The sequence below is a fragment of the Thunnus thynnus genome, chromosome 16 (assembly GCF_963924715.1).
Source record: "Thunnus thynnus chromosome 16, fThuThy2.1, whole genome shotgun sequence".
Classification (NCBI taxonomy): Eukaryota; Metazoa; Chordata; class Actinopteri; order Scombriformes; family Scombridae; genus Thunnus; species Thunnus thynnus.
In genome coordinates this window covers 20,685,855-20,705,234 of record NC_089532.1, presented here as the reverse complement: position 1 = coordinate 20,705,234, position 19,380 = coordinate 20,685,855, and the positions used below count along the sequence as shown (strand labels likewise).

General features: G+C 43.1%; 1 protein-coding gene across 4 annotated transcripts in view; it reads left to right on the top strand.

The window, feature by feature from the left end:
* Nucleotides 1-19,051, top strand: part of tiam2a (TIAM Rac1 associated GEF 2a) — a 92,097-nt gene extending 73,046 nt beyond the window's left edge. For all 4 annotated transcript variants that reach the window (XM_067615003.1, XM_067615005.1, XM_067615002.1 and 1 more), the window contains 12 exons: nt 7,405-7,638; nt 9,223-9,291; nt 10,224-10,349; nt 10,837-10,945; nt 13,269-13,448; nt 13,765-13,883; nt 14,782-14,890; nt 15,193-15,251; nt 15,366-15,468; nt 15,696-15,789; nt 16,299-16,453; nt 16,799-19,051. In XM_067615003.1, coding sequence (XP_067471104.1) covers nt 7,405-7,638; nt 9,223-9,291; nt 10,224-10,349; nt 10,837-10,945; nt 13,269-13,448; nt 13,765-13,883; nt 14,782-14,890; nt 15,193-15,251; nt 15,366-15,468; nt 15,696-15,789; nt 16,299-16,453; nt 16,799-17,502 — 2,061 coding nt within the window. In that variant the 3' untranslated portion in view covers nt 17,503-19,051. The remainder of the gene's footprint in view (nt 1-7,404; nt 7,639-9,222; nt 9,292-10,223; nt 10,350-10,836; nt 10,946-13,268; nt 13,449-13,764; nt 13,884-14,781; nt 14,891-15,192; nt 15,252-15,365; nt 15,469-15,695; nt 15,790-16,298; nt 16,454-16,798) is intronic.
* Nucleotides 19,052-19,380: the final 329 nt, after the last annotated feature.

Genomic DNA, 19,380 nt, shown 5'->3' with positions numbered 1-19,380 from the left:
AAGTCTGAGAATTTATAGGCCTTTTATTAGCATTATATTAGCATTTTAGATTAGCTCATGAATTCCAGCATGCCTGCACAGTATTATGTGTAGAGTACATGAATTATTTGGCACTGCGCCGTACATGGTGATATTTAATTAGACTGTGTAAGGTTTATAGTGAAGGCAGATAGGATCAGGTCAAAAGGTCATGGTGTTAACTTTTACATTTTCTGCTATCTGTTATCTCAGCAGTATGCACTTTATTAGAATTAACTGTACTGGTTTGACTCGCAGTGACTGTCCTTATGGACGTGTATTCACCCTGAAACGGTCACCTTGTGTTCTCAGTGGGTCTGTTATCTGTTAATAGCATGTCGTCTTTGGCAGTTGTATGGCGTTGATAGTTCAGGTTGCTTCCCTTGCTTCTGAATCACCCAGATTTAGCATTTTCCATGTCAGGAAAGGGAATAGGGGATGCAGAGGTTTTCCCATTAGTTTTTCCAAAGACTAGACATCAGGCTATATTTAATGTTGGCAACAAGCATTTCCACTTAACCTCTCATTTACTTTTAGGCATCTTGGTGGAGCAAGAATAACGTGTAATGCTGGCATTACTTTGGCTTTGTACTGGCAGTCATGCAGCGGAATGGATCTATAAAGCCTAGGGGACTCAGTAGAATGGGTGCTTTAATCAGAAGCTGGCTTCATTATTAAAACACACTCTTCTTCCCAAAGTCCTCCGAGACTTGGCGGAATAATATTTGTTTAGGATGAATAATAAAAGGCGTAAATGGGCTGGAGTGGAGCGCGACGGGACCAGCCCTCCCTCTCATCTTCCATTCTCCTCCCCTCCACTCTGTGATTTATGAGGGCGCGTCTTCTTTTATTGAGCTTTGAAAAGGGGATGGCATCGTGGCACTATAGCCCACTAACATGGCAAATGAATCATTGGCCTGCCTACCAGCCACCGGGCCACTTCTCTCCGTCTCTCTCTCTCATAGTGTCATGACAAGGCTGTTTCCTGTGAGGGATGGGTAAAGCCAGCCCCGGAGGCATGCCTGTTCATCCCCTTTTCTTTATCCTCTTTCTCCCCACATTTGTTTATTTCTTATTTCTCCGCTGGTGAAGCACAAGGCTTCTCCTTTGATTAGAGCAGTGTTTCATCTGCAGAGCAGACTGAGCTCTGTACATAATGACTCCATTGGAGCGTTAAAGGGAGATGGAGACAGTGTTTAGTGTTTATCTTGCAACCTTCCAGACTGACAGAACTGAGCTGCTTTTTTTTTGTTTACACCCAACACTTGGAAAAATTAAGTATTGGAATGTGAAACAAATGAGATGGAATAACATTTAGTGGCATACTTTATCAACTTAAGTAAGTTCTTAACTATTGTGTGTGTGCATGTGCTAAAAACAGGGACTAAAACTCTATTTGGTAAGGCCTCAGTATGCTTCACGTGAAGTGCTTGTTGGATTGTCTAACAGTGTCTTTAACTACCCTTCTGACGGTGGATCTGAAACAAACAATCCAACAATTATTCCAACTTTGCACAGTGACTGGCCAGGTGTGGATGTGTAAATGTTGGTGGAGTTTGAACTTGCCTTTTTTCATTATTCACACAACTGCTTTTGTCACTTTTTTGAGTGTTCAACCAAGTGCCACAAATGTAGAGACTATCGGAAAGAATCTTTTTAAAATATGACAGATGAAAGTGAGATCTCTCTTGAAGGTTGTTGTGTCCCTGTTTCCGCAGTCAAATGGTGTAAAAATTTCAGCAGGGTATGGTAGCTCCTGGCTTGTGGTTTTTGATACAGTTCACACCTCTTTGTCCAGACGTTTCCTGTCACACAGTGATTTCAAAGGTGAGGTTGCTCTCAATACCGACACGACAATTGCATCATACCTTCCAGTGATATAGAAAACATTTCGAGCTGTCTTAAAAAGAAAAGCCTTTCCTGAGCTTTCCCTGACCATAAACTGCAACATCCCTAGTTCCCATCCAGCTGGGGACCTTTGTTGCATGTCATTCCTGACATAATACACTTTGACATTGTATTGTTTTCTTATGGGTAGCTTAACAAATTGTAATCTATTCCATTAACTGGCTGTCCATATATGTAATGTATGCTTAAAATCTGCTTGTATTAGGTCAATTTGGATAACTGGTTCAGTTTTCATGGATAGCCTTTTTTCTATTTATTTATTCCATGCGAAAATACCCTGTGCAATGAGAGATACATGTCACGTTTTATTCTTGTGCAAGGCCATAGTTAACATTCCTACCCTGTTACCCCCCCACTGGATCAGAGCCTCCCATTTTTTGAGTCAGCCATTCCTCTGTGTGTGGAGGTAACAAGCCAGAACAGTCTACATTGTACTGCCGCTATTGAGAGACTGGACACTGATACAGCCCCCGGCCTCTCCATTCAGCTCTCTGGAAATTACACTGAGGTCACATGGAGCCAAAAGAGAGGGGAAGAACCAGAGGAAGAGCAAGGAGGGATGGGGATATCTGGAGGCAAATGGACAGAGGGAAGTAAGATGGATGACGGGGTGTGGAGGTAGAGATGTAGGAGGACCAGTGCTGATGCAAAAAGACAGACAGTAAGAGAGTAACATAGTTGCCAGGGGAAGAATTCCCCTCTATTTGCACAAGCCAAGTGACCAGACCGTCCACTCCTGATTGATATGCAAAACAAGCGGGCAGCAAGCACTTTTTCTCTGCCTACGCTCACAGAACGGCTGGACGCAGGATCAATGGCTCGATCCCCATCAAAGCCTGCTCCGCCCCAGAGGCATAGGTGTACTGGAGACTGAGGCCTTAGACCCGGGCCTAACAGAGAGACGGGCAGCAGACATTAATGAAAAAGCAGGGAAGAAGGAGGAGGAGGAGGGTGAGAAAAGTTGAAGAGGGGATTGACTGACCATCAGATGAAAATCAGTGGTGGACGCAGCAAGAAGACAAATCTCCAAGGTGGTCAAGCCAGATTTTCACTTCTTTGAAAACTATTTTCTCTGGCTGTTCAGCTGTACACGCTGTCTGTGGAGCCACCATGCCAGCATCCAGAGGAGGCAGGCTGCGTAGGAAGGGATGCTCACTGGCCCGAAGGACCCAGCGGCAGGCCACAGCAGCATGGAGGCTGCTCTACAGACTGCTCTTCATGGTGAGCAGAGGATTGGGAGAGGAAGTTAATATTTAGAGATTAACGCTGTTTATATTGTAATTTTTGATGGCAGTTTTTTGAAGGGGCCTCATCAGGAGAGACGATAGAAAGTCATTAGCACTCCCCGACAGCTCCTGATAGTGAGTAGGTTCCCATAAGGGCTTTCTGGATTCAATAGATGTGGTTTAATTTCAGAGTGATGAGAATGCTGGTGTAGCTTCGTTTGTGTTATTAGGATTTTTTTGGTCACTTTTGAATTAAAATGTGAGTATGTAAAAATAAATGTTTGTTCTTGACATGAAGAGTATAGTGTTTTGGAATGAAACCCAAACCCTTTGCTTTTAAATCGGGGGGGTCTAACTTCTGGACATTATGTACATGTGTGTGTCAGATGACTGAAAATGAAAAGACACCGTCAAGAGGAACCAGAGTAGACAAAGATGAAATGACTCAACAGCCTCTCACTTGATTATATGTGTTTTACCTGCAAAGGTTGACTAAGAATTCTTTTCTAAATTGACTGAAGGGCATGAACAGCGGGAATAGGTAGAAACATGATCCGGAGCTGACAGCTGTCAGCGAGAAAACCTGAATAGGAATTCACAGTCTTTCCTGGCGCTCCCAGGCTTTTCCCCCCACCTCTGCTGGCTGCTGTCCTCTGCTCTTAATTGGTTATTTGGGTGAACTGTCAGGCTGTGTCGGTGGGATTGTTGTGAGGCAATCACAATTCCTGAGTCATGGCGGTGTGTTGGACCCCCCTCCTCACCCCTCCCCTCTGTCTGTCTGCCCACTTCTTCTTGTCACGCTCCAATGCAGGTATCTGCAATTTAGCCTTGATGAAAATCGTAGTTAGGGAGCTGTATGAGAGGTGAAAGTGTGTGGTTCCCTGTGCATGCGTGCCTGAGCTTCCAATCAAGCATATTACTCTTTTTTTCCCCCCCCAGCTCTGTGGCTCCTCCATCATCTCATTTGTGTGCATACAAGGTGAACATGAGCCCATTTCCTTCCAGCATGTGAGTGTGAGAATTAACTCAGCTCTTGAGAGTGTGTGCTACAGCGTGCTACCAGGCACACACGTTTCTAAAGACCCGAGCAGGCCTCCCTTTTCCTCTGGGCGCCTGTAGCTGGAATAAACAGCAGATATGACTGTTATCTGTCTCCACAATGCTGCTCTCCCCTGTCTGGGGCAACTACTGGGCTATTTGATGTATATGTCGCTCTGATATCCTTCAACCTCTGTGTTTCCCTCAGGCAGTCTTCCCCTGCTCTCCTGTCTGGCGCAATATGGAGTTTTCCCAGAGCATGTATCAGTGAATAAGTCAGACTGGCGCTATGTGTGGCAACGTCATCGTCTGAAGCAGATTTTTTTGATCTTTTAATGAAATAGTTTGTCAGTGGCTGTGATTACGAAGACGATATCCTAAGGTTTTTTTATGAATTCCCTCTGCTTGAGGAGAAATGTTTATATGATTACTACATGAATATTTATATGCACACAATCAGAATACATGTTGGGGAAAAGGTTTCCCATCAGCTCAGACATTGAAGTAGATGATTGTAGACAAATATATATATATATTCCAACCAGAGAAAGTAGCACTTGATTACTAGATCAACCTTCAATTATGAGCATACCCAGACCTTTTTAGCCACATTAGTGGTGTGGCTTTAGGGTTGGGAATGTTGGTTAGTCAGTTGGTTCACCACTTGGGCCCTGAAAGACTGAAATATCTTAACTATTGGGTAACTTGCTGTGAAATCTGTAAGATTTAGTACAGACATGATCTAGAAGATAAGGCACAATGAGATTGATGATCCCACACCATTCATTTAGCACTTATCCAGTGAGATATCTCACATATTGACAAAAACTGTTATACAGACATTCATGGTGCCAAGACAAAGAAGGGTTTTGGTGACCCGTGACTTTTCCTCCAGCACCATTATGAGGTTGACGTTTCTCGACAACTGTTGGACAGATTGTCATGACATTTGCTCCAGACATCTGTGTTCCCCACAGGGTTTACAGTGTTATATTTTTATTTAATTAATCTAGTGCCATCATTGGGTCATTTGTTCAATACTTTATGACCAAATGAATGACGTCTCCATCAGCCTCAGCTGTACTTTGCGTTCATTGCTAATTGCTAAATGTTAGCATGGTAACATGCCAAACTAAAATGGTGAGAATGGTGAATGGCATTGTCATTGTGTGTATGTTAGCATGCTGATGTTAGCATTAAGTGCCTAAGTACAGCCTTATAGAGCCGCTAGCATGGCTGACAACTCTTATGATGGTTAATGGAGAGTATGGTTTGTTGTCAGCCCAGTCACTGTGTCTTTATGTACAGGTGTCCGTTTGCAGTACATTTATGTGTCTTGCGCTCTTCAATCAGAACTCTGATCCCTCCACCAGCGCAAAGGGAGACATTAAGTCCCCTCATAATTATCAGCCCACATTCAAACAGCTCCAGAGAGGAGCGCTGCTGTGGGTGGTGGATCACTTGAAAGAGGCTTAGCCCAGACATACATAGAGGACACAGAGAGGCATTTTCCCCTTCTGCCTCTCTCTTTCTTTTCTCTCTTTCAATCTGTAACTCTCAGACACACACATTTTATATTGTAGCATCGGAGGGCCGTCTCTGGAGTGACCATGCTATAATGAGCTAGCTGATGAGTCGCAGGCTTATTAATGGAAGCCCTGATTGTCTGTGGGCTCCCTGGGAAATGATGGGGGTGGGGGGGTTTGGGTGGTAGCTCACACCACTATCTGAGCTGAATGACTCAGACAAGCTTTCACACACACTTTGAGAAGTGTGTATGCATGTGTATCGACATCTGCAGTGTCAGAACGAAGGGTGTATCGATCTATGTGTGTTGCTGTACAGTCTTTAGTAGTGAGCTGCACTTGAATGCTTGCTCATGCGCTATTTTAAATACCAGCACACCCACACCCACACACACACAGGAAGGCGGATAGTGCTGAGCAGCTGTTTTGCCTGGCATGATGGCCGTCCCACTGTGCTGTGTTGCTGTGCAGCGGATTGGAACCTGCTATAACTGGCATTTATCAGCCTCTGCTGGTTCCAGTGACTGGCCGCAGATTATAATTCTACATCGTGTCATTCACTTGGAATATAGGGGGGACTGGTCATCATGACGCTATTTTTGGCATAGAAATCACAGCATAATTGATGGTGTGCGCACTACAGTCTAGCAAAGCTTGGTGCAGTTGATGAATAGCTTGTCAGGTAAGAAAATAGGTTGGATTTTGATGAAGTGTATATACATTTGATGCAGTACTTGTAAAGCACATATTAGAAAGGCAAAACAGTGCCACTCACTGTGTAATGTAGAGAGTTTTTCCCTCACTGCTTATTTTTTATGTCCTAGGGAACAGAACAGAGAGACTGATAATCGTTCATTTTTTGCCACAGCTGCTCAGAGTACAAACTCTTACCCGCCACAGGCAAGACTTTCCAATATGGTGCCTACGGCTGATATTAATTTCCCAACCCCAGGCAATACAGTCCAATATGAAGTAATGCAGATTATCTGTTTCTGTTGAGCACCTCTGTTATAGCTGTTACTCTGAGTTCTTCATGGGGTTCCACTTATCAAAGAATTACAAAGGAGGCTCTAGGAAATTATACTCTTGTGCGCGAATAGAGGTTTTATCAGCTAAATTTAGAAAAAAAAAGATGATGCTAAAGCCCTCCTCCACTCCCACTAATACAAACTACTACAAACTAATACACAGCCACCTGGGATCTCCTGGCATGTCAAATTCTCTGTAATTGATGTGTCACAAAGCTGCATAGCTGTCCATTATGGATTTAGAGGAATAATGTAATATGCTATAATACTATCTGCCGGGATATCCAGTTTAGGCTTTCAGATTCACCGTAAAGTCTTTGATGCAAAGCCAATTAGCATAGAGTGCATAACTAAATCTCCATAACGCTCCTAGTATACCCAGGGGAATCACTGGCTATGCACAGTGCAGAATTATATATAATCATTATTTTATACAGCTATGGAGTCATTAGTGGTGAATGGTTAAATGAGGAAGGTAAAAGACTGAAGATTGTTAAATGTATTTTAAAGGAATCTAGAGAATATGTTTGTTTGCAGATACATGCATGCATGAGTGTGTGTGTGTGTGAGAGATCCTCATTCTATCCAGCTGGCTGTCATAATCCCTGTGCTGCCTAACCTAAATACCCTCCTCTCTCCGTGTGTCACCCCCCCCTGCAGAGCGTGGACACAGTGTGCACTCTCTACCAGTCCTTCCAGGAGGGGACGGGCTCAGGCTCTGGGGGTCTGATGGACGACACCAAAGAACCACCAGTGAGGCAGGGAGGGGAGTTAGGGTCGGGTCCCAGGGGTGAGGCCGCTCTGCTCAGGCCCTGCCCTAAGCACATGAGCGGCACTGAGAGGTTACGCAAGGTCATACAGGAGCTGGTGGACACAGAGAAATCCTATGTGAAGGTGAGAATTTCCTCTAGGAAGCTAACATGAATATTTGATTAAACTATTAATTTTTAAACTTTTTCTTTTTTCCTTTTTATTAAAACAAGAACCGCCACAGTCCCTTTTGAAACTGTCGTGGCAATTTTGCAATTCCGCTCTGACAAAGAGGAACGAGACAAATCTCTTAAAATATTGTCACATTTTAATAAAGCTCTGAGCGTTACGTGTGCACACGGACTCAGTGTCTGTGTTAGATAAAGGGCAAAAAGGCAAAGTGAAACACAGATATAGTCACCAATCATGAAAACTACAAAGGATTCCGTTGTTGTCAGAAGCAATGAAAATACAACAGCTAGCCCTTTGTTTGTTACTGATCAGTGTTTCTTTTCTTCTGCCTCCGCATCCATCTGCTGAGAGGCCTCTAATACATTTCTACACCTGTTGGGAGCAGCGGCCTGAACACTTTTTCACACTTCCTTATCTGTGCCTTGGCCTTGGCCTTATTCCCTGTTCACATTTTTAGGCTGAAGCTCCCTCAGTTATAAAGATCACATATTCAAGATTCAGCCTATCAAATATAATGGAAATCATGATCACATGTGCAGTAACTATATAAATAAACATATGCAATAAAGATATTCAAACTTGAATATCCATGTAGTATGTGTAATTGCTCTCAACAAAACCCAATTCATAACTCTAAGACAGACCATGACAGGCACTATGTGTGGATTGACTGACAGTGCCGGCAACAGACATGCAACTGTCAAAACTGTCATTACGTTTTGATTCAAAAAAATGTTGAAACTGTGATGAAGGTGGACGTATGTGACATCACTTTATTTGACTGTTTTTCAGAAAACCTTGTGTTCATGTAGAAACCCATTGCTCATAGTCAGTAGCAGATTAAGAAAATAGAATTTGAGGGCCTTTAATGTAACACATTGTGCACAGTAGAGATACGAGGCATGAAAAAGCAAGTGTTGAGAAGATGCCGTTTCTTGTGTCCCATGTATAGACAAAGCTCCTCCTTCTCTCCCTCCTCCTGTCTAGCCTTATTTATCTTCCTCCCACTCGATCATTTTGCTGCCCCCATGTTTTCCGATATGACCTTTTCCTCCCTGACACACATTTAACAGCCACATTCATGATCTTCTTGTCTCTGCAACACTTGTCACGGCTGGCATTTTTTTGTTTTCTTCTTCATCAACTCATTTTTCATTAAATCCCTTTCCCAGTGCACCCCTCTTGTTCAACCTGCCGCTGATTTATAATTGAGGGAAGAGACTGTCTTCCTGGTGTGACTTGACGCAGGCCAGTTACCCCTATCTGTGCACTGTAGGGATGAGGAGGAGGAGGAGGAAGAAGTAGCTCATAAATCAACCTAATGAGAATATCCCCACTGATACCAAGACAAGCCACAGCCACATTAAAGTAGTTGGGGGGTTGGGGGAGGGACTTGGAGGTTATAAAAGGAGAAATAAGGAGTGATCTGATGATGTAAGGGGTTTAAAGGACGAGACAGGTAAAGAGATAATGTTTACTCTTGCTGTTTTGATTCCTTGTCACTCACCCTCTTTTGGCTTTTCTGTGTCTGTGTAGGACCTGGCGTGTCTGTTCGAGATCTACCTGAAACCTCTGCAGAAAGAAACCTTCCTCACACTGGACGAGGTAGGTGGTGAGTGTGTGTGTGGGTGTGTGTGAGACAGGTGGAGTGTCCAGAGGTGTGTCCTGGGAGGCGTTGAGGCTATATAGGACATGGAATTCATTGAGTGTTTATTATCCTAAGGTGACGTCGATGAACTCTGCTGGGCCGTATCTCCCTCATTACCACTGTGACTGCCTGGAGGACAAATTAGCATTCCCCTACACTGACCTTCTACTGTAGCATCCCCAGAGGGACACACCAATAACGGCTAGCATTCAACCCAGACTCACACACCACAGTATAGCTGTCTATTAATTTCAGTGCACCTTTTTCATTAAATAGGATTTTTTTTTTCATATAAAAACACATTAAATTAAACTTGTCGTCATGTGTTCCTTTGAAAACACACAGTGTAGCTGCAGCATGTTAATGACCTCGGTGTTGCAGTCTCCAGCCCTGTGTGCAGTGCTGTGCCAGTCGTGACCTCAAACACAGGACGTCTCTCCCAAGACGCAATAGTCGATAGGCCACTGAGCACTGGGGCAAATTAAAAGGCCATTATGGGACAGCGGGACGTGTCCAGACACAAAATGGACAAGGGCATGTTAGCCCTTGAATGGCTTTTAATGAAGGGCTGCATTTGTAGCAGAGCCATAGCTTGTTCCTAAGTGCCTTTGTCAGAAATGTAGCCATCAGAGTGGAAGTTTTATAACACTCCAGGGTGCCTGTCTGACTGACTGTTATGAATTACAAGCTCTCTTGGCTTTTTTTTTTTTTCTCATAACCTCATATTCCTTCACTCACTCTCTTCTCCCCACTCCTGTTCCTTTTTCCCCCTTATACATCCCAATCCATCACCTCCCCACAATTCTACACTACCTCCACTTTCTGCACCTCTTTCTATCAATTATTTCACTATCTCCCCCCCCCCCCCCACCCTCATTCTCCTTCTCAGATGGAGAGTCTGTTTGGCAGCCTTCCAGAGATGTTGGACTTCCAGAGAGTCTTCCTACAGACACTGGAAGAGAGGATCGCCTCCTCACCTGACTTCAGCACCCTTGAGACCCCCTCACAGTTCAAGGTGAGATACGCAAACATATCGTACTATTGATTAAATGCCCAAAGAATCAGTGTAGGTTCCATGATGAGTATGGGTATACGGAGCATTATTCTGCATTCAGGTGATTTTAGCCACCAATCCAAAGAAATGTTTGATCTTTGAGATCTTGAGGTTAATAAATAATTGAGGTGTTGTGACAGGAGCATCGCGGGCTGATATATAGGCTTGACATGACAAGGTGTGGGGTCTATTGATTGAGGCGGCGGTTCGCTCATTGTGAGCTGCTGAAAGCTAGTGTACTCAAGAGGTTAGGCGAGAGGGAAAGGACAGAGGGGGCGTCTGAATATTCTCCCGAGAGAGGGAGGACAGAGTGGTCCGGTCACGACTTCACATGTTCACACTCTTTCATCCTCTCTCTGTGTGCCATCACTCTCTCTCTCTCCATCTGTGTGCAACACTCACTCTCTCTGTTTTTTTTTTCTTTCTCTCACATCCTCTCTGTTTACAGAAGCTGCTGTTTTCTCTTGGGGGTTCGTTCCTCTACTACGCCGACCACTTCAAGCTCTACAGTGGCTTCTGTGCCAATCACATCAAGGTTCAGAAGGTCCTGGAGAGAGGTACTACACGCACCTTAACACATGAAGAGTACATGGCATGGTCTTAATACGTAACCTACTGCACAGAGAGAAATGGAGACTCAGAATTGGCACACAGTAAATAAATGTGCACACACATACTAATCCAAAATGTACCACACACCTGCTATGTTCAGCTTCCTTGCACCTGTGTTGCATCAGAGACACCTCACAGCACTTACTGTTGAGGGTTTGGCCTTTTCTTTTTGGGAAACAAATGAATTATGTATGAAAGTAAATGTCCGAGAGTGGGACGGTGGATGGAAGTGAGGTGAATACTTCTCCAATTTACTGCAAGCCCTGTTCAACTGCTTCTCCAACATCATGCACAGATGTACACACAAAATATTAGCTTTGCAAGAAGGAAGTTTCTCCGTTTATTTTATGATCTATGGTTCCTAAACATTCAGAGCTACTAGCTGTTCTACAAACAGATGAAGTTAAAACAAATACGTTTATTTATTGATACAGACTTTGGATAACCTTGTACAGTAACAGCCGATATGCGACCGTGACAAGCTGAGAGCCCTAATAATTCCTCGCGTCTCCCTCAGCATGTGACAGAGTAGAAATTTTAAAGTTGATTTATGCCCGCTAAGACGCCGGCCTTTCTGGCAGTATTTGGGAACGCTGCCCAGTACAGAGAGGAATGCAGGAAGACTGGCTTCTTTGCCAACGTGTGTGTGTGTGTGTGTGTGTGTGTGTGTGAGGGAAGGGGGCGGGGGGAGTCTGCTCCATTACCAGAATTGCATGGGATATTCCTCGAAGTAAGCAACAGGATGGATATTAAATAGGATTAGACACAGAGAAAAGTCTCAGATGGGTCAGACTTACCTAGAGGAGAATAAAGTGTGGTAAATATGGTTATGAAAGCAACACTGGTGCATGAAAGAGTTTCCTGTACTGAGTAAATATTTTGAAAGATCATGAAAATTATAGATTTTGCCACCATCAGGCTATCTTGGCTCTTTTATACTACTTTTATAGATGCACCAAAAGATGCAAAAAAGCTGAAAGGCACAATCTGTGATCTAAATATAAACAAAATCTCCGATCTCTCAATTTTTTTTTTTTTTGAAATAATTATGCACAAAATGTGAGTATACCTCAGATTTATACTGTCAAAAATTACTGATTGTGCTTTTCAAATAGCACCTGTGATGCTAGCGTAATGATTATTCTGAAGTGCTTCTGTCTGCCAACTCGGCGCAAAATGGATCCTAATGTCTGATTGAAGGGAAAAAGATGCCAGACTCAAACAGTATTCACCACGATCATACACCCTATCCAAAGCTTAACCAAAGCTTTAAACAGTGGGGTGTACACTGTCATAGTTGGTGCACATGAACCAATATTAGAACAAACATGTAGCTCAATAATTGCACAGTACAGATAAGAACAGCCAAGTAAAACAAGGCGATAGTTGCACAGTGCACACACCGAGTCTATAGTTGGCTCAGCATGATACACAGCACTCAGCGCAGCCCGGCCACAACCAGCTGATTCAAGGACACACTGAAGAAATCTGTGGGCGTTTTTCAACCCTATAAGTAATTATATGCCCGTCTCTGCCATCTTCATCACTCCCCTCCCTACCCCATCATGCCAAAGGCCCTGGGTTGCCTTAGTTTCTCTGTTTATTTGTCGACTCGTTAATTGCCTGCCAATTACTCTGGGAGGTGTCGATGCGGCTGCCTGTCTGCAGCTGGGAGTGCTATAATTAATACTCTAATGGCCCCCCTCTGTAAGCATCACGGAAGCATACTGCTCAGGGAAAATGTCATCACCTTTACAGAAGAAACATTTTGTATTATACCTACCATTTCACACTAAATGTTTCTTGATCTTTTTTCACCACATTAAAAAATAAGACAGCTTTATTAAGCATTTAAGTAACACAACACAGATCTGCTAGATTGTTTTTTTGCCCTTTGCATTTGTGAAAACACCTCATCTTCAATTATGATGCACAGAGATGATGTGCTGAGTCTGATACATGCATCAACAGATATTTACATTTGAAGACTGCAGTGGTCATGGTAGGTTGAGGAGAAGCCCACACTACCCCCTGCTGGAGACATGTTATTGCACCATGATTCTTCACTGGTCTGTAATAGAGAGCTAACGTTTATCTTTTGTCAGATCAGAGTTTGGTTATACAATATAGCCACAAATTGTTCTCACTAGGTAGACTAAACAACAGGAGAATAAGATTACATCAGCAAAACACTTGACACCAAAAACAAACAAAGCAAACTGCTGAATGATCCATATTAATTCAGTATGTGTTGTTTTTTTTTTTCAGCTAAGACGGATCAGGCCTTCAAGGAATTCCTAGACGCGAGGAACCCCACCAAGCAGCACTCATCCACCCTGGAGTCCTACCTGATTAAACCGGTGCAGAGGGTGCTTAAGTACCCCCTGCTGCTCAGGGAGCTGGTCTCCCTCACTGATGCTGACAGCGAAGAGCACTACCACCTCACTGGTAGGGAGAGACATACATATACATTTACAAACACACATGCATACACACACACACACACACACACACACACACAGGGGAGGGCGGGCTAAAAATATAATCTATGTTCACACTTGTCATTTCAGCGTCACGTTGTCATGCTATCATGCATGAGCGCATTAAGTGACAGTTCTCGGAATATAAGAAAGGCTTTTTTTTTTTCTTACACAATGCATAAACACGATGAGCAAGTCAAATCTGCTACTTTAATGCTAAATACCCACACATACAGCCAAGAATTGATCCCTGTTTACACTTTGTTCTGTTTTTGTCCCTGCAGAGGCCCTGAAAGCCATGGAGAAAGTGGCTAGTCACATCAATGAGATGCAGAAGATTTACGAGGATTACGGCTCCGTCTTTGATCAACTGGTTGCTGAGCAGACCGGCCACGATAAAGAGGTAGATGCACGTTTCAGATCGGATTAATGGAGCGTGGTAAATTAGAGCTGCAAGGAGCGATTATTTTCATTATTGATTAATCTTTTGGTCTCTAGCGAATTAGAAAATGTCAGAAATATCAGGAAGTAGTGAAATATGCCGATGACAATTATCTTTTAAGTTCAAGGTGATGTTAACAAATTGCTTGTTTTGTCCATCCATCAGTCCAAAACACCAAGATCACATAAAACAAAGAAAGCAGCAAATCAACAAAATCGAAAATTTTGCATTTTTGCTTGAAAAATTGATTTATTGATCATGAACAGTTGACAGTTCTTTTTCTGCTGATTGACTAATCGATAAATCAACTAATTGTTTCAGCTCTATAGTAAATACATCTAAAGCTGCCTTACATTAATATTGTATTGAGTTTCTCCAGGCCTTCTCATACAAATTAAAGTTAAATTTAAAAATACTAAATACTTATCACAATCAGTTTGAACTACTTCAACCCAGCTAACTATTAGGACATCAGAGTGGAGCTGTTTAGCTCCTTATGCTGTTTATGCCATCTTCTGTGCATTGCCTCTGGGGATTGAATACATTTACAAATTGATGGAATATTTAGTTGGTAAGCACTGCAGTATAAATATTCAAAGTGAATGTTAAATAATGTTGTCTAGGGCACCGTAACATTGCAGCGTGTTTAAACAGCTCACAATGAAAAACCAGATAAAAGTGAAAATCAGATCAGAGTCTGCGGTGTCTGTGGAACTCCATTCACAGACATGGATGTTTAGTATGTATCTCACACAGCAGGATGCTACAGCAAAAAAGCCAACAGCCTGGTTTGTTATTCCGCTCCCTCTGCCTCCGCTCTCTCATAAACCACCTCCTGTCTCTTGTGTCTCTCACTCAGGTCACAGAGATCTCTATGGGAGAGTTTCTTCTGCATTCCTCGGTGGTCTGGCTCAACCCGCATCCATCGTTGGGCCGCATGAGAAAAGACCCCGAAATGACCGTGTTTGGTGAGTCTGCAAACTGTTCCTGCCACCGTTGCATGAATTATTTTATTTAATGTTTGCAGTTAAAATTTAATCAGTACAAACCAAGTGTATTGGGTATGCTGTAGAGCCATGCAGAGTTGTGTCTGGAGTAGCGCTCAAACAGTTCTCAGTGAACTTCAATATCCGTAGCTGTAGAGATGTTCTTTAAAGCTTCAAGCTGGCATCTAAAATGCCTCTGTGGGTTGCACTCCTTAAGACAGCTTTCCCCAAGAGGCATTCGCAGTCAAAATTAAGATGGTGATGTGCTCTCTCTCTCTCTCCAGTGTTCAAGAAAGCGGTGATATTGGTCTACAGGGAACACAACAAGCTGAAGAAAAAGATGGTAAGTATTTCGTCTGTAGTGCTCATTTACCTTCACGTGCCACAAACGGTGTCTTGGTGTGAAACATAGCGTTTCTCTCTTTTCTCATGTGGCGTTTTTCTATGTGATGACCAGACGAACCCTCGTTCGGCACATTCTCACGGAGATTCAGATCCCTTCAAGTTCCGTTGGCTCATCCCACTCTCTGCGCTGCAGGTCAGACTGGGAAATACTGCAGGTAAGAGGCCGGCACACTGCCACATTATCCCCACTAAATCACTCACAAAGTAAATCCACTAAATCCTTTTTGTTCTTTACCCCTCCATCATATTTCTCCACGCACACACACGTCTTCTGGCATTTCTATTCAGCTCACTCCCTCCTTCCTTATCTTCTACTGAAACCATAAACCATATTTGTACTGTGTGATTAAAAGCCTCTTCTTTATTACCCCCGCTCTCCCAGGAACAGGCACAGAGAGCAGCTGCATCTGGGAGCTGATTCACTCCAAGTCTGAAGTGGAAGGGAGACCAGAGACAGTCTTCCAGCTGTGCAGCAGGTCAGAGATTAAACTTTCAGGTGGAATCAGTGATGATTAATTCTGGGACACATGCAAAGATTCCAAAGTCATTTATACCCATTATACATAGACATTTTAGGGTTCACTACAATTGTAGTCAAACACTGATATCTGGGAAATATGGCAACAACACTAAAATATGTTAATGTTTCATTTTGTCTCCTCCTCCTTATATCACAGACCCCAAAAAAGACAGGTTGAGTTGATATTTCTGTCCATGGACCCTGTTTACTGATGTTTTTTGTAGCATTTAATAGTGTAATCTGTCTACTTTGTGGTGAGAGTGAAGCCTGCATTCAAAATGGGAAGTCTCATAGCGCACTGTGAAAATGGGATCACACCTAATGAATTAAATCGCCTATTTCACCAGGGACACACTGGAACTCTCTCAGCAATCTTCTTAATCTATATTTAGAAGATATTTTGAAATCAAGTTTAATATACGCTGTGCTCATCTTACTATGGTACCTCTGCTGTGTCTTCCTCAGTGTGCCAGAAAGCAAGGTCAACATCATCAAGGTGATCCGATCCATTCTCAGGGAGAACGCGAGGAGGAACATGAGGACTGACGGCACTCTGGAGAGGAACTGTAAGGAGCGCATGGTCCCCCTGCGCAACACCCTGCCTGCCTCCGCCAAGCTAGGTGAGTGTTAAGCAAGATTCTTACGAAAAATATTTCTGCATGTTTTATGGAGGACAGATATGAGCAACCATTGACATTTCTACTTTGAGTAGATCAACTGCAGCCTGGGAAAGTTTCCTATAAAAACATATCCACATAGGGCATAGGGGTGATTCTTGTTGACTGATATTTAGCCTTTAAGGTCATTTGGCTTTAAAAATCATCAACTGTATAATACTAAGTACGCATGTACTTTACAGATGATCATATCTTGCTTTTAAGGTCATAAAATGTGGGGAATATGGTGCAAGTGTTTTTTACAGATAAGAGTGACATTTCTGACTTCCATCTCTACCTTCATACCAGGTTCCTCTAGAGCTTCCTGGTTGTGTAAGCAGCCACTTGGAGATCTCCACGCCCAGGCTGGGAATCCCAAGCCTGGACTGGACTCAGATGAAGGAAGCCTGAGCAGTGGAACCTACAGTTTGTCTGGGCCTCCTCCACCCTGCAACTCTTCTGACACGCATATCCTCCCGGTCCAGCAGACTTGGTCTCAGACACCTGAGTGTAATTCGCAACCTCCCTCCATCTCTGTGAAGGAGTCAGATATTTTAAGTGACGAGGACGATGGCTTCAGCGAGACAGGGAGAACGAGGAGGGACAGTGGAGGCAGCAACTCCCCGACTAGCGCCATTGAGGCTCAGTTCCTCCAACTTAAACTCTCAGAGGACGCGGCGTTAAAATGTACACCGGCCCCTTGCGTCCAACCGGAGGGAGTGGGCGACACTCCGGAGATCCAACCCAAACTGATGCGAGGCCACTTCAATGCTGTAAAGAGAAAAAACAGCAGTTTCAAGAGGAGCCAGGGTGCACTGTTGAACATGAAGGAGCACAGCAGGTCACTAGACAGCCAAACCGATGCAGTGTCGTCTTCAGGGGCGGTGGACCTCAACACACTGCTGGACAGGGAGTTCAGTGTCCAAAGTCTTACTTCAGTAGTCAATGAAGACTGTTTCTATGATCCAGCTGAGAGCTGTGCCACTGACTCTGAACAAGCCCCCTCCTCCTAAGGGTTTACACAGAGCAGAACAAGACTATACTATACCAGGGCAACAAGTTAGTGGTCAAACAGTCTGAGGGGCTGACTAAAGCCCCTGTGCCACTAGAGGGGAAACCCCTGTGACTCACTGCAGGCTCTAACAAGGTGGCTATGAAGCTGTGTCTCAACACGGAAGTCCATTTAGTAAGCCGCACACCTGCCTAGTTAAGGTCAGGTGTAAATGATGTATTCTGATGGAAGCCTATTGGCTGACAGACACGGTTTTCCTCCCCTGGAGAAGCGAAGCGAGATGATTTCTGTCCCAGTGATAATGACTGCAATGAATCTGCTAAGCACTGATGCGCACCCTCGGGTCTCCTCTGCTCTAAGCCTTGCCTTCTCCCTGCAAACCGTTTCAGTGACGTATTCCATCCAAGTTTTCCCTGCAGCTCATGCTGATTTGCAGTTTTTATCCAATTTTTGACCTTTTCTGTGAAGAAATGGGGGAGAATGTCATTTGTCTGTCTGGTCAGTCCCAAAAGTTAAAGAGAAGTCCACTGTGCATACAGCCACAGGACACTGAGGTAAAATAACAAAAGGTTTCTTGGGCGACCACACTGGTGCTTTAGGACAGTTTGCTGGGCAGCAGGCTTTCATGTTTTCAGGCTTGGTAGGGTATGCATTCTGTGGTTTCACAGAAGCAAATACTATAGGTCACTCACCGCTTATTATAAATTTTTGTAGGAAAAGGAGTGAGTGTAAGCTTTCGCAGATTGATAAAATTCACCCAAAGACCTGCTGCAGTCAAGTCATACTTCCTGTGAAGAGATGATATTGGCTTAAGTTGAACAGGAAGGACACTGACTTGCGCAACAAAGCCTTTTTGCTGTATTTTGTGCACTAAAGTACACTGTTTGCCTATATATTTGAAATTTTTATCTGTACAGGTTTTAATGTTATTAATGCTTTTTATTTATTAATAGGTTTGATTATGTATATCTAATCAAAGTAACTTTTTGGGTGAGGGCTTGAACCGTTAAAGATTTGGTCCACAAGTAAATAAAAAAAAATAAAAAAAGCAATACAGCTTGATGGTTTTTCACTTAATTTTAAATGTAGCCTACTGGATTTTGGTTGTTTTTTTTGCTGAAGATTGTAATTTCCAGTGCATACATTGGAATGTACAAGTGTTTTTGAGATATGGCTGCTTAATTGAATGATTTTAAACTGCAATAATTTTTAAAACCCAATGTTTCTTTTTATGTTTATATGTGTCCTGTATATATAATCTTTTCTATCTTTTAAACATTTATGTATTCTCTTATACATACTTGACACTGTACAGGTAAGAAACAAGGCAGGAATTTGCAATAAATTCAGCTGATATTTTTGTAAAACATTGTTTGCTACAGCATAAAGTACATGTTGAGGTACTATAAAATGGCAAACCACTACTACAGTACACTCTTTACCTTCTCAGCTCAACTTTACCATGCCTTTAATGCTAGCATACCAATGAATGTGAATGCCCCATTTTTATGGAACTGTTTTATAAATAAAAGTTTTATCTGTGAGTGACACCTGGAGAACGATGCTTTCAACTTGCCCTTCAGAGTCTGTCGATTCAGTTTTGAGTATCCTTTAGATCTGTTGACAGCTAAAGCAGTGCTGCGAAGTAAGTGTCTTATCTCAGGATCAGTCCCAGGGCTGGACTTGCCACCAGTTCCTGATTAGCTGTCATAAGAAATGCAGAATTCAATATCCTAGTATTGGAAACAAAAGCTATATCCTCCATAGAATACATGATTATTTGACATAAGTGGGGCACAGTTACATGACGAAAGACGCAGAAAAAGCTTTATTGGGTTGCTTTGGTTTTATATACAGACAAGTATGGCATATGAAATGT